At 46.3% G+C, this 12,140-nt stretch overlaps 1 protein-coding gene across 2 annotated transcripts in view; it reads left to right on the forward strand.

Annotated features, from left to right (window-relative positions):
- Window positions 1–12,140, forward strand: part of LOC119179871 (japanin-like-RA2) — a 146,006-nt gene that overhangs the window by 29,635 nt on the left and 104,231 nt on the right. For both annotated transcript variants that reach the window (XM_075869320.1, XM_075869321.1), the window contains exon 3: window positions 5,681–5,740. In XM_075869320.1, coding sequence (XP_075725435.1) covers window positions 5,681–5,740 — 60 coding nt within the window. The remainder of the gene's footprint in view (window positions 1–5,680; window positions 5,741–12,140) is intronic.

The following is a 12,140-nucleotide window of genomic DNA, read 5'->3' on the forward strand; positions in this document are numbered from 1 at the left end:
TGATGGCGGCTGTTTTCCGTGGATCGGGACGTACTCAAGAATTGGTAATCATGTGCCGCAGAAACAAGAGCTCTTCATGCGCAAATCTGCAGTTTTCTGGCTTCAGTATGAGTCCGGACATCTTGATGGCTTAAGTACAGCTTCAAGGCGCCGAAGATGCTCGTAGAAACTCGCGGAAAACACGACGACGTCGTCCCAGTACACCAGGCAAGTCTGCCACTTCAATTTTGCCAGTGCTGTATCCAAAACGCGTTGAAAAGTTGCAGGCGCTGAGCAAAGGCCGAAGAGCATCACCTTAAACTCGAAGAGGCCGTCCGGTGTTATAAACGCCGTCTTCTTTCGGTCTCTTTCGTCGACTTCGATATGCCAGTAGCCAGTCTTGAGGTCCATTGACGAAAAGTACTTGGCGTTATGGAGCCGATCAAGTGCGTCGTCTGTTCGTTGGAGAGGATACACGTCCTTTTTTGTGATTTTGTTCAGGCGGCGATAATTGACGCAGAAACGTAGGGTTCCATCTTTTTTCTTCATTAACACCACGGGGGATGCCCATGGCCTCTTGGACGGCTGGATGATGTCATCCTGCAGCATTTTATCAACTTGTCTCTTCATGGCCTCACGTTTTCGCGTCGAAACCCTGTACGGACTCTGACGGAGTGGTCTGGCATTTTCTTCGGTTATGATGCGATGTTTCGTGATTGGGGTCTGCCGATATTTCGATGACGATGAAAAGCAATCTTCGTATTGCAGAAGCAGGGCCTTGAGCTGTTCTTGCTTATGGTTTGGAAGTCTGGGATATACGTCGAAAGCTGAAGGAGGGGCTTGGTTATTCTGAGCAGGTTCCGCGGAATCGGCGAGGGCGAAAGCACTGGTGGCGACCACAATTTCTTCGATGTATGCGACCATTGTTCCTTTGTTCACATGTTTGTACTCATTGCTGAAATTCGTGAGCATAACCGTTGCTTTGCCTCCCCGCAGCTCTGCGATTCCTCTTGCGACGCAAATATTTCGGGTGAGCAACAGATGCTGACTGCCTTCAACGACGCCTTTAAGGTTAGGTGTTTTAGGATCGCCGACTGAAATAATGACGCTGGAGCGAGGTGGAATGGTGACTTTTCTTCCAGCTCATTCAAGGCATGGTTTCCTGGCGGCGTGCGTGGCGGTAGTGCTTCTTCTATAGATAAAGTTATCGACTTTGTTCTTACGTTGATGACAGCACCATGGAGACATAAGAAGTCCATACCAAGGATGACATCTCTCGAGCAACGCTGTAGGACTACGAAGTCTGTCGGATAAATACGGCCGTTAATGGTGACTCTCGCTGTGCAGATTCCTGCAGGCGTTACGAGATGACCTCCGGCTGTGCGGATTTCAGGGCCTTCCCAAGCTGTCCTAACATTCTGTAACTTCGCGGCGAACGGCCCACTGACGACGGAATAGTCGGCTCCAGTATCGACGAGAGCGGTCACACTGTGGCCGTCGATAAGAACGTCGAGGTCGCTACGCTAGTTCGCTGTCTTGCATTACAGTTAGGGCGCGACGTCGGGTCACGGCTGCGTTGGCTTGTTCCGCTGCTTCCATGTTGCGTCGTCCGGCCACCTTCGGTAAGTGAGCTTTTGCCGTCAGGGCTTTGCCTGGTTGGCGTTGTGTTCGGAAAGCTCCGTCGCGGCGTTGTCGTCGTCAGAGGATCTTCGGTAGTTCGTCGCACAGCAACCGCACCTCCATCGGTTGCTGCCCTTAGTTTCCCGGATACGGGCTAGGAGACCGGCCTGGCCGGGGGTGCGGTGACATGCGGCGGCTGGACGACGGTGAACGGGAAGGACTTCGTGGTGTCCATTGAGTTCCTGTCAGGTAGTCGGCGATGTCACGTGGCCGATCTCCTGGCTGCAGACGCGGTGCATTGACAGCGAAGCCATGCAGTCCCATCAGTCGGTACTGGCAATGGCGGTATGTGTGCCCGGCCTCGCCGCAGTGGTAGCAGAGCGGGTGGTTGTCAGGTGCACGCCAAACGTCCTTTTTTCTCGGCGCACTGCGCTGGCTCTCTGGGGAACGGTAGGACGTCGGTGGGGGTGGTGGCGGCGGTGGCGGCGGTGGCGTCTGGCGACGGAAGTGCGACGGGGTGGCGTTTTGGCGTGGACGGCGAGGAGCGTTGTGGCGCACTGCAGCGGCGTAGCTTATAGTTTCTGGCTCGGGCAGCGGTGATTGGGGAATTCGAAGCGATATCCGAACTTCTTCTCGCACAATGTCGGCGATCGAATCCACTTGAGGCTGCGCTGAAGGCAAGTTTGCGCAGCTCTTCCCGCACGATCGTTCGGATCGTTTCACGCAGGTCTTCGGAGAAACTGGCTTGAGCAGCAGCGCATTCTGGAGTCAGGCGGCGATTTTACTGTCTGGTGCGCATTGTCCAGGGTTTTTTCGATGGTGGTCACCTCGGATACAAATTCTTGCACGATGTTCGGTGGATTCCTCATTTGTCCCATGAAGAGCTCCTGTTTGACCCCTCGCATGAGGAAACGAACTTTCTTCTCCTCAGGCATGTTTGGGTCAGCGTGACGGAATAGGCGGGCCATCTCCTCTGTGAAAATTCTAACCTTTTCATTTGGTAGCTGAACCCGGGTCTCTAGTAGAGCAGCGTCCCTCTCTTTACGAGCGACGCTCGCGAACGTTTGCAGAAATGCCCCGCAGAAGACATCCTACGTTCGGAGCGTGGACTCTCGATTCTTTAGCCAGGTCCTTGCGGTGTCTTCCAGGTAGAAGTACACACGACGGAGCTTTTCTTCGTTGTCCCAGTGGTTGAGGGCGGCCACTCGGTCGTATGTTTTTAGCCAGGTTTCCGTGTCTTCAAACAATGACCCAGGGAACGTTGGTGGTTCGCTGGGTTGATGAATGACGATCGCGGGCGGAAACGCTCCAGTTGTCATTGTCGCTGCAGTAGAGGTCATGGCCTTGGTCTTCCGCGCCTTGTCTTGTAGAAGCCCGTACTCCGGTGGAAGACCTTGCTGTCGGCGGCTTGTTCGCTGCTCTTGGTTGGCGACAGTGTCTTCTCCGCGACGTGGGCTGCGTTCACGGCTTGACGGGGGCGTCCAGCACGTGAACGAAGCAGCACCTCCACCAGATGTCACGGGGCCGTTACGTGGCCGAAAACAGGAGACTTTGCGTTGGAATTTAACTGTTTATTTAGGCGAACCTGTGCCCGGTAAACGGAAAGTCCAATTACAGTAGCAGTATTGAACTGATACAAAGAGAAGTTTATTAACTTCAAACTCAAAAAGACTCTTTACGTCATTTTATACATACAGTGCTCGTTTAGACACCTCTCTTGTGCACTATGGGGCATACAAACTCCATCATTCATAAAGGAAACTAGCGGCACATACACAGATCTATATATATATATAGCGGTGAAGGAGCGTCGGCCGTCGATCAACTACTCACAAGCGGCGATGTGCGTCGGCATTTATACGCTTGCCATCGAATGTTCTAGCGTTATTGCTGGCGGTGGCATAGGTTCCAGAATAATCTGTACAGTTCGCAGAGTGGGCGTGATCTTATTGAAATGATGTACTAAAGTCCGGAAGCTTCTCGAAAACTGCACGCGCGTTTTGTGCTGAAAATATTGTAGTGTTTTGGGGAGATAACAAAACTTGAGAAATGGAACGTGGCAATATATATATATATATATATATATATATATATATATATATATATATATATATATATATATATATATATATATATACTCTTTCGTTTATTTATTATATAAACCTTATAAACTGTCTCGGGAAGGCCACCGTGGTAGATCATCGAACGCGTTATTTCAAGGTCACAGGTTTGGTTCCTGCCCACGGCTAGTTATCTTTTCAACTACTTTTATTTCTTCCATTTACATTACGTTTTGATCTATTGACTCCCCGTGTACTTTCCTTGGCATTATTGCCTGTTAGATCCCATTAATATATCGTAAAATACGGAAAAACGAGCCCTTAAGTATAGACTCCGTTCCTTGAATCCTAAACGAGGGTCTCGTACTGGCAGACATGGTGCCTTTAGGTTGTGTACGAGAGACTATTGGTCAGCTGCCTACTCGTAATACGTTCACGCGCTACGTGACGCCAGAACAGGCTCATAAAGAGTGTGCTACACTCGCTGCCATGGATACAGGTGGCACTGACTGACACTCTCATGTTTAGTTGATATATAAACCCTATAAAGTGTCTGCGGGGCTGGCCACCATGGTAGCTCGGTTGGTAGATCATCGAGCGCGTTATTCGTAGGTCGCAGGTTTAGTTCCTGCGCACGGCAAGTTATCTTTTCATCTACTTTTTTCTTCACATTTTCTTTAGGATTCGGTCTAATAACTTTCTTTTTACTTTCTTTGGCAACATTGTCTGTTAGATGTTAGATCTCATTATTAGGGTGTTAAACACGGAAAAACGAGCCCTTATGTATACACTTCTTTCTTTGACATATATATATGTATATATATATATATATATATATATATATATATATATATATATATATATATATATATATATATTAGGAATAAAGGAGCACACTTACGAAAATTTATTAGTTGTTTACTTTACGTTTCGGCCGTGCCACGGCCGAAACGTAGAGTAAACAACTATCAAATTTTCGTAACTGTGCTCCTACATTCCTAATTATATTTGCACCAGACCCACAGAATTTCTTTTTTGAATTATACATATATATATATATAAATAAATAAAAATATATATATATATGTATATATATATATATATATATATATATATATATATATATATATATATATATATATATATATATGTATGTATGTATATATAATTGTTGTAGGTATCGAACTTTAGCGCCCTCTTCCCATCACATCTCACTGGCAAACGATGGATAGTGACCGCCGTAGACCACTTGACACGCTACGTGAAAACAACGCCTCTATCAACTGCCTCTGCTTCGGAAGTTGCCGACTTCGTTCTGCAACGCCATCATTCTGCGCCACGGGGCCCTTCGTGTATTACTGAGTGACCAAAGAAGGTTATTCATGCCAGAAGTGCTAAATGAAGTATTGCGCGCCTCTGGAATAACACACAAGACAGCTTCGAACTACCACCCTCAGACCAATGGTCTCACCGAGAGGTTTCACCGCACACTTGCTGATATCATAGCCATCTACATCATCCAGATCACAAAAACTGGGATTACAAACACCCAGCACCTCCACCACTTATGACGTCTGGGTTGAGACAGCATTTTTTCAGACAAGTGCTCAGCAGCGAACGGACAGTCTGAGACTGAGCGCGCACACATCAGATGATGATTAGGGTGACACCTAGTGAAGATGAGGACAGGGACCCAGACGGATGATGATGATTATGATAATGCATAAATAAGAAACGCATAACAAATGCGCACAATATATGCAATTCGCCGTCCTGAATTGGTATATGTGAAATATATGAACCTGATGTCAACTATGAATAAGGCAAGTTGAAGGACATTAGATTATGAAAATTTTCAGTCCTTCGCTAGGGCGCCCTTCACACTAATATTGCTGTTTTGGGACGTGAACGTAACACACAATAATGTAACGGTAGAGTACTTCTCACTCCCTCATTTGCTGACTTGTGTATAGGGGCAACGAATGTTGTATGACAAATATATGCGTACGTTTGTTTTTCAGTGAATTCAAGCTTGATAAGTACCTGCGTTAAGATAACTTCCAACCCTCCAAAATGCACAGGTAAGTTGGCTTAAACCACCTCACAAAATCGGGGAACATACCTGACCATGATATTTACCATGTTCCACAGTGAAAACAATGCTGCTCAGATTAGAAATCCTGCAAATTGTGGTGTTTGTGGCAATAGGTACCACGTGGTGTGGGTGGTAAGTCATAACAATTGGCAGCTGATCCCACGTACATTGGGAATCGATGATATGCGAAGCACAAATCAGAATCGTTGATATGTCACTTTAAAATCAGCACAACGTTACGAGGTGGAGGCAAAAATGTCGCGCATGACTTCCACGTCATGATGATTAGGTTCAGTTGTATCATTTATTTTTGTCACCTATTCACATCACCCGATATAAAATTTAGTATATGTGGAGCCAGCGACACGGTCGCGAGCCCGCTATGAGCGTGGTATGCTGTCTTGTACTTACATGACACGCGTGTCAGCATTATCATGTTTGCACCAGTCGTATATTTCGTCATCTACTGACGTCACGTAACACCGAATTTGGTATTCGTGGAGCCTAGCATAACGGCCACGAACGCATCAAGACGGGCCTTATATGCTCCAGTGTAGCCTTGACGCGCGCGTATGCTGGGCACAGTGACGCTACGTTAGCAAAACAAGAGCACTATATAGTCGAACGCCAGACGCGACCGGCGCGACCAGCGTCCGTGTGGCGCGGCCCGACAGCAACCGGCATGAACTGCGACATGCTGGATTCCGTGCCGATGCGTTACCCAGACAACACGGCGTCTTTCTCTTTTTTTTGATGGAGGGATGCCGGATGCGCTGAAACGAGCATGCGCCAAAGCAACACAACGCGGCGCGCGCCGGCCAGTATAAGACAGGACCGGTGCCTGGCGTGGCAACGCCGGCGTAACGCGAAAAAATGAACGTCGGTGAACACGCGCACGTCGAACTGTATTGACGCCTTGACTGTGGCATGTAGTCATGTTCTCACATGACACGCATCTTATGATTATCATGTTTGCAACCAGTCACATACCTTCGTCATCCATTGACGCCACGTAATACCAAATTTGACGTATGTGAAGCTAGCGAAAAGCCTCGAGCGCATCATGAGTGTGGCATATATTCATGTTCTTACATGACACGCATGTCGTGATTATCACGTTTGCATGTGTCGTTTACCTATGTCGTCCATTCACGTCACGTAATACCGAGTTTGGTGCATGTGAAGCTAGCGAAATAGCCGCGATTGCATCATGAGCGTAGAATGTAGTCATGTTGTTACATTGCACACATCTCATGTTTATCATGTTTGCACCAGCATAATAAGCTCGTCATCCATTCACCATCCGTAATACCCAGTTTGGTATAAGTGTAGCTAGCGAAACGGCCGCCAGTGCATCATGAGCATGGCATGTAGTCATGTTGTTACATGACACACATCTAATGATTATCCTGTCAGCACCGGTCACATATTGACGCCTTGACTGTGGCATGTAGTCATGTTCTGACATGACACGCATCTTATGATTATCATCTTTTGCAACCAGTCACATACCTTCGTCATCCATTGACGTCACGTAATACCAAATTTGACATATGTGAAGCTAGCGAAAAGCCTCGAGCGCATCATGAGTGTGGCATATATTCATGTTCTTACATGACACGCATGTCGTGATTATCACGTTTGCATGTGTCGTTTACCTATGCCGTCCGTTCACGTCAAGTAATACCGAGTTTGGTACATGTGAAGCTAGCGAAATAGCCGCGATTGCATCATGAGCGTAGAATGTAGTCATGTTGTTACATTGCACACATCTCATGTTTATCATGTTTGCACCAGCATAATACGCTCGTCATCCATTCACCATCCGTAATACCCAGTTTGGTATAAGTGTAGCTAGCGAAACGGCCGCCAGTGCATCATGAGCATGGCATGTAGTCATGTTGTTACATGACACGCATCTAATGATTATCCTGTCAGCACCGGTCACATACCTTCGTCAACCATTCACGTATCGTGATACTAAATTTTATATTTGTGACGCTAGCGAAACCGCCGTGAGTGCATCATGAGCGTGGCATGTAGTCATGTTGTTACATGACACACATGCCATGATTTTCATGTTAAGGTCTGTCGCTTGTGTTCGCCATGCAATCATGCCATACCATACCTGTTTTGCAACATGCCATGTGAACGAGTTGCAGGACCATGAAATGTAACTCATGACATTAATGACATCTATATCATGATTTTCATGTCATGACTACTCAAATATGTTCTTCATTCAGTCATGTTATGCCATACCAAGTTTGGTATCACTACCATTATCTAAACGGCCATGAGAGCTAAATGTCTTAGGCGGTTAGATAGATGGATATACAGATACGGTCAAAGTCGCCGAAGTTCGCTAAGAAATGCTGTGCATTTTATACTAATGCCCCTGTTACATAAGCGTTTACAATTTCTTAAACTGATAGTCTGTTCGCTAAACCGTTATGCTCAATTTCCTACTCATGGGGCCTCGATTACCATTCAGTATGTAGTCCATCGAGTCAACGAAGCACGCCACGACTCCGTAAAGTTTTGTGGCCGTTGAGACATTGAACGGTGAAGATCGCGATTGTGCTTGTATTCCAAATTAAAAGCAAATCAGCCAGCCTGCAACAAAAGTAGTACATAGGAGAATGATAATTTATTTAGTCACGTAATGCCAGTTGAAACGCTCAAACTGAATATGCGGCACAAGCAGCATGCTTAGCTTCGTCTTGCCATGTCTCACTCAACGAACCTCTGCTGCTGAAAGACTTAACGCAACATATCACAACTACGAATGAGCTTTTAATTATTCGTTGTAACAAAGATAAACGATATATATATATGGGCTTTTGAGTGTATTTAATCTAGCTAACTATGCGTGACACGAATACTAAAATAAAGATTCCCTGGCACACACAACTGTGTGACAAAAGTGCAATGCACTCAATGGCCTTTCAAAACTGGCTTGCAGCCGCGTTCTAACTCCCGCCAAGTCTGACGATTGACTGAATGGCCTTTCCAAAGCACGCATGTGACCCGGGTTAGTAAAGATGAGTAAACGGAAAGTGACGATGGACCATGCTGAAAAGCAGCAGAAGAAAAGTGTGCTTTGTCGAACGACAGCGCCCAATTTCGCAAGCTTGAAAGAATGCTCAAAAGTCGTCATACGGTTCTGGGTAAAGGAGTCGTGAAACGCTCGCTCCAAAACGAGAATGCGAAACCACCGGTACCCATGCACACTAAGGAACGTCTACATAAGTAATGCTTTGCCTATCGACAAACGCGTAATTCTTCGGTACTTGCAAGGGCGTTCAATTTGGACACCCATCAGCATCAATGCCTACGCAATCGGCACCAACCTGAACTCTGATGTCATATCAAGCAGCGTTTCGGTGGAATGGCGATTGCGTATGGCCGACGCCGATGAGCGCCTTTTGTGCACACTCGCTATGCCGTATAGATCAGTGTTCTTCGGTAAGCAAAGTGCAGGTGAACTCGGGCTGATAATGTAGTTAGCGCATGTGGCTGCCGATGGTGCCGCATCGTCGTTGTAAAGCGACCATTTCACGACCCGTTTAAGAAAAAAATCAGTAGATTCCACGTACAGTGGAAATCGATGATATGCGAAGCATGAATGAGTAAGGGTGATAGGTCACTTTAAAATTAGCACAAGGTTGAAAGGTGGACGTAAATGTTGCGTACATGACTCACAGGTCATTATTATTTATCATGTTTGGACGTTTCATCTACCTTCGTTATCTATTAACGCCACCTAATATCAACTTTGGTATATACTGAACTAGTGAAATGGCCGTGAGGGTGCTATAAGCGTAGCACGTATTCATGTTTTACATAAAATCCATATCATAGTTATCATACTTGGACGAGTCACTTACATTCGTCGTCCATTCACGTGACGTATTACCAAATTTTGTATAACTGGATTAGTGAAACGACCGCAAGGCTGCTATGATCGTAGCATGTAGCCATGTATTACATGAAACGCATATTCTTATTATCAGGTTCGAACGTGTCATTTACCTTCGTCTTGTATTCACTTCCCGTTATACAAACTTTGGTACATGTGGAGCTAGCGCAATGGTGGCGAGCGCGTCATGAAGGGCCCAGTAAACTCCAACGAAACCTTGACGTCCACCCAAGCTGGGCGCAGCGATGCCACGCTAGCAAAACGAGAGCACTCTATAGTGTGACGCCCGGCGCGACCAGCGTCCGTTGGCGCGGCCCGGAGTCAACGGGCGCGAAATGCGACATTCTGCGTTTCGCGCCGATGGCGTTACTTAAGGCCGTTTCACATGACACAAAAAGTAGCGGTTTTCAGGCTGCGAATTCGCTCGTAGCGAAAAAAAGGGCAGTTCGCTGCCACCGCAGCGGTCCGCGGTGAGCTCCAAACACGTTGGAAATTTTCGCTCTCATCGCAGCGGCGGGAGCAATTTTTCGTTTGGGACCCGTCGAAATGAATTTGACATGTTTCTTTTGGTAATGTCCGATGCTTTGCATTTTAAAGTGAATTCAGACTGAAAAGTGTTCTTAAATGACTAAACAAGCAAGCCATTCGTTACCGTTCACGATAACTTCATGATATTATAATGCACATAATATTATATTACATTCGTGTCTGTCACAATGAGCGGTGGCAAGACCTCACCGCTCCAGCAGCAGAGTGAAAATCGCGCACCGCTCGCGGTCCGTGTGAAACAAAACTGCAATTAGCGACGGTTGCGAACAAAACGATTGGAGCGAACGGAATGTTTTTTTCGGTGCAATCGCGGCATGTGAAACAGCTTTTAGATAGCACCGCGTCTGCCTGTATTCGTCACCAAGGCACACCGTTTCGCTCAAACGTGCATGCGTCAAAGCGTCGCAGCAAAGCGCGTGCCTGCGAGTATATGGCATGCAGATCCACAATAAAGGTCAGTGGGCAGATCCACTGATCTCTACTAGGAGATATCGGCGCCTGGCGTGGCATCGCCGGCTTGACGCGATAAAACGAATGCCTCCGCGCACACGTGCTGGCTCACGTTGAAGTGTATTGGCGCCTTGAGTGTGGCGTGTACTAACGTTCTTACTTGACACGCATCTCGTGATTATCATGTTTGCACCAGTCACATACCTTCGTTATTCACTTATGTGATATATACCAAATTTTGGCATATGTGAAGGTATCCGAACTGCCACGACGCCTCATGAGTATGGGACGTAGTCATTTTGTTACATGACACATTTGTCATGATTATCATGTTCGCACCAGTCACGTACCTTCTTATTCCGTTCACGTCCCGTAATACCGAATTCGGTTCATGAGAAGCTAGCGAAATGCCAGGAGCGCATCATGAGCATGGCATGTAGTTATGTTGTTACATGATATGATTCTCATGATTATCATGTTTGCTCCAGTTCCATATCTTCGTCATTCATTCACGTCTCGTAATTCCAAATTCGGTATGTGCGAAGCTAGCAAAATGGCCGCGAGCACATCATGAGTGTGGCATGTAGTACTGCTGTTACATAATACGCATGTCATGATTTTGATGTTACGGTCTGTCACTTTTGTTCACCATGCAGTCATGTCCTATAATAGCAGTTTTGCAACATATGTGAATGAAACTACCGCAAGATAAGCAAGACCATGACAGCTAAAACATGACATTTATGATGTACATGTCATGATTTTCATGTTATGACTAGTCAATTGCGTTCGTCATACAGTCATGTTATATCATACCAAGTTTAGTATCGATACCATTGTCTAAACAGCCAGGAGAGCTAAAAGTCGTTGGCAGCTGGATAGATAGATAGATAGATAGATAGATAGATAGATAGATAGATAGATAGATAGATAGATAGATAGATAGATAGATAGATATGCTCGAAGTCGTCGAAGTTCACCAAGAAATATTTCGCAATTAAAAGGACGTATTATGTGATACCCTCTTGATGAAGCATCGCGCGAGACGGTGGTTATGCTTCAGTGCATGAGAAATACGTCGAATATATTGTCTGAGGTCTTGGTGGTTTAAAAAGAAACTATGAATCATCTACCAGAAGGAAACCCCGGCGGGATGCCAAGCAGCAGTGGTGCGCACGGCGTAACCAGATTGAAACAGGCGTCAACACGGGCTCTGGAATAACGAGTTGTAGCGAAACTTGGTGTGACGTTTACTCGAGTAAACGTTTGTTTAAAACGCAAAAACACGAAAGGCGGTGCGCATTAACGCTTGCAATCCTTGGCTCGCGCATTGTGAGTGTTTCCCGCGCATCCTCTGTATTCTAGAACGCGATCAGTTTTCTTTACTTGCACCACCTGGTCAATGTCCTTGGTCTTCCACTTCCAACAGCTGCGGTTGGCTGCTGTGGTTCACGCCTCATCGGTG

The sequence above is a fragment of the Rhipicephalus microplus genome, chromosome 7, assembly GCF_043290135.1.
Source record: "Rhipicephalus microplus isolate Deutch F79 chromosome 7, USDA_Rmic, whole genome shotgun sequence".
NCBI classification, from domain to species: domain Eukaryota; kingdom Metazoa; phylum Arthropoda; class Arachnida; order Ixodida; family Ixodidae; genus Rhipicephalus; species Rhipicephalus microplus.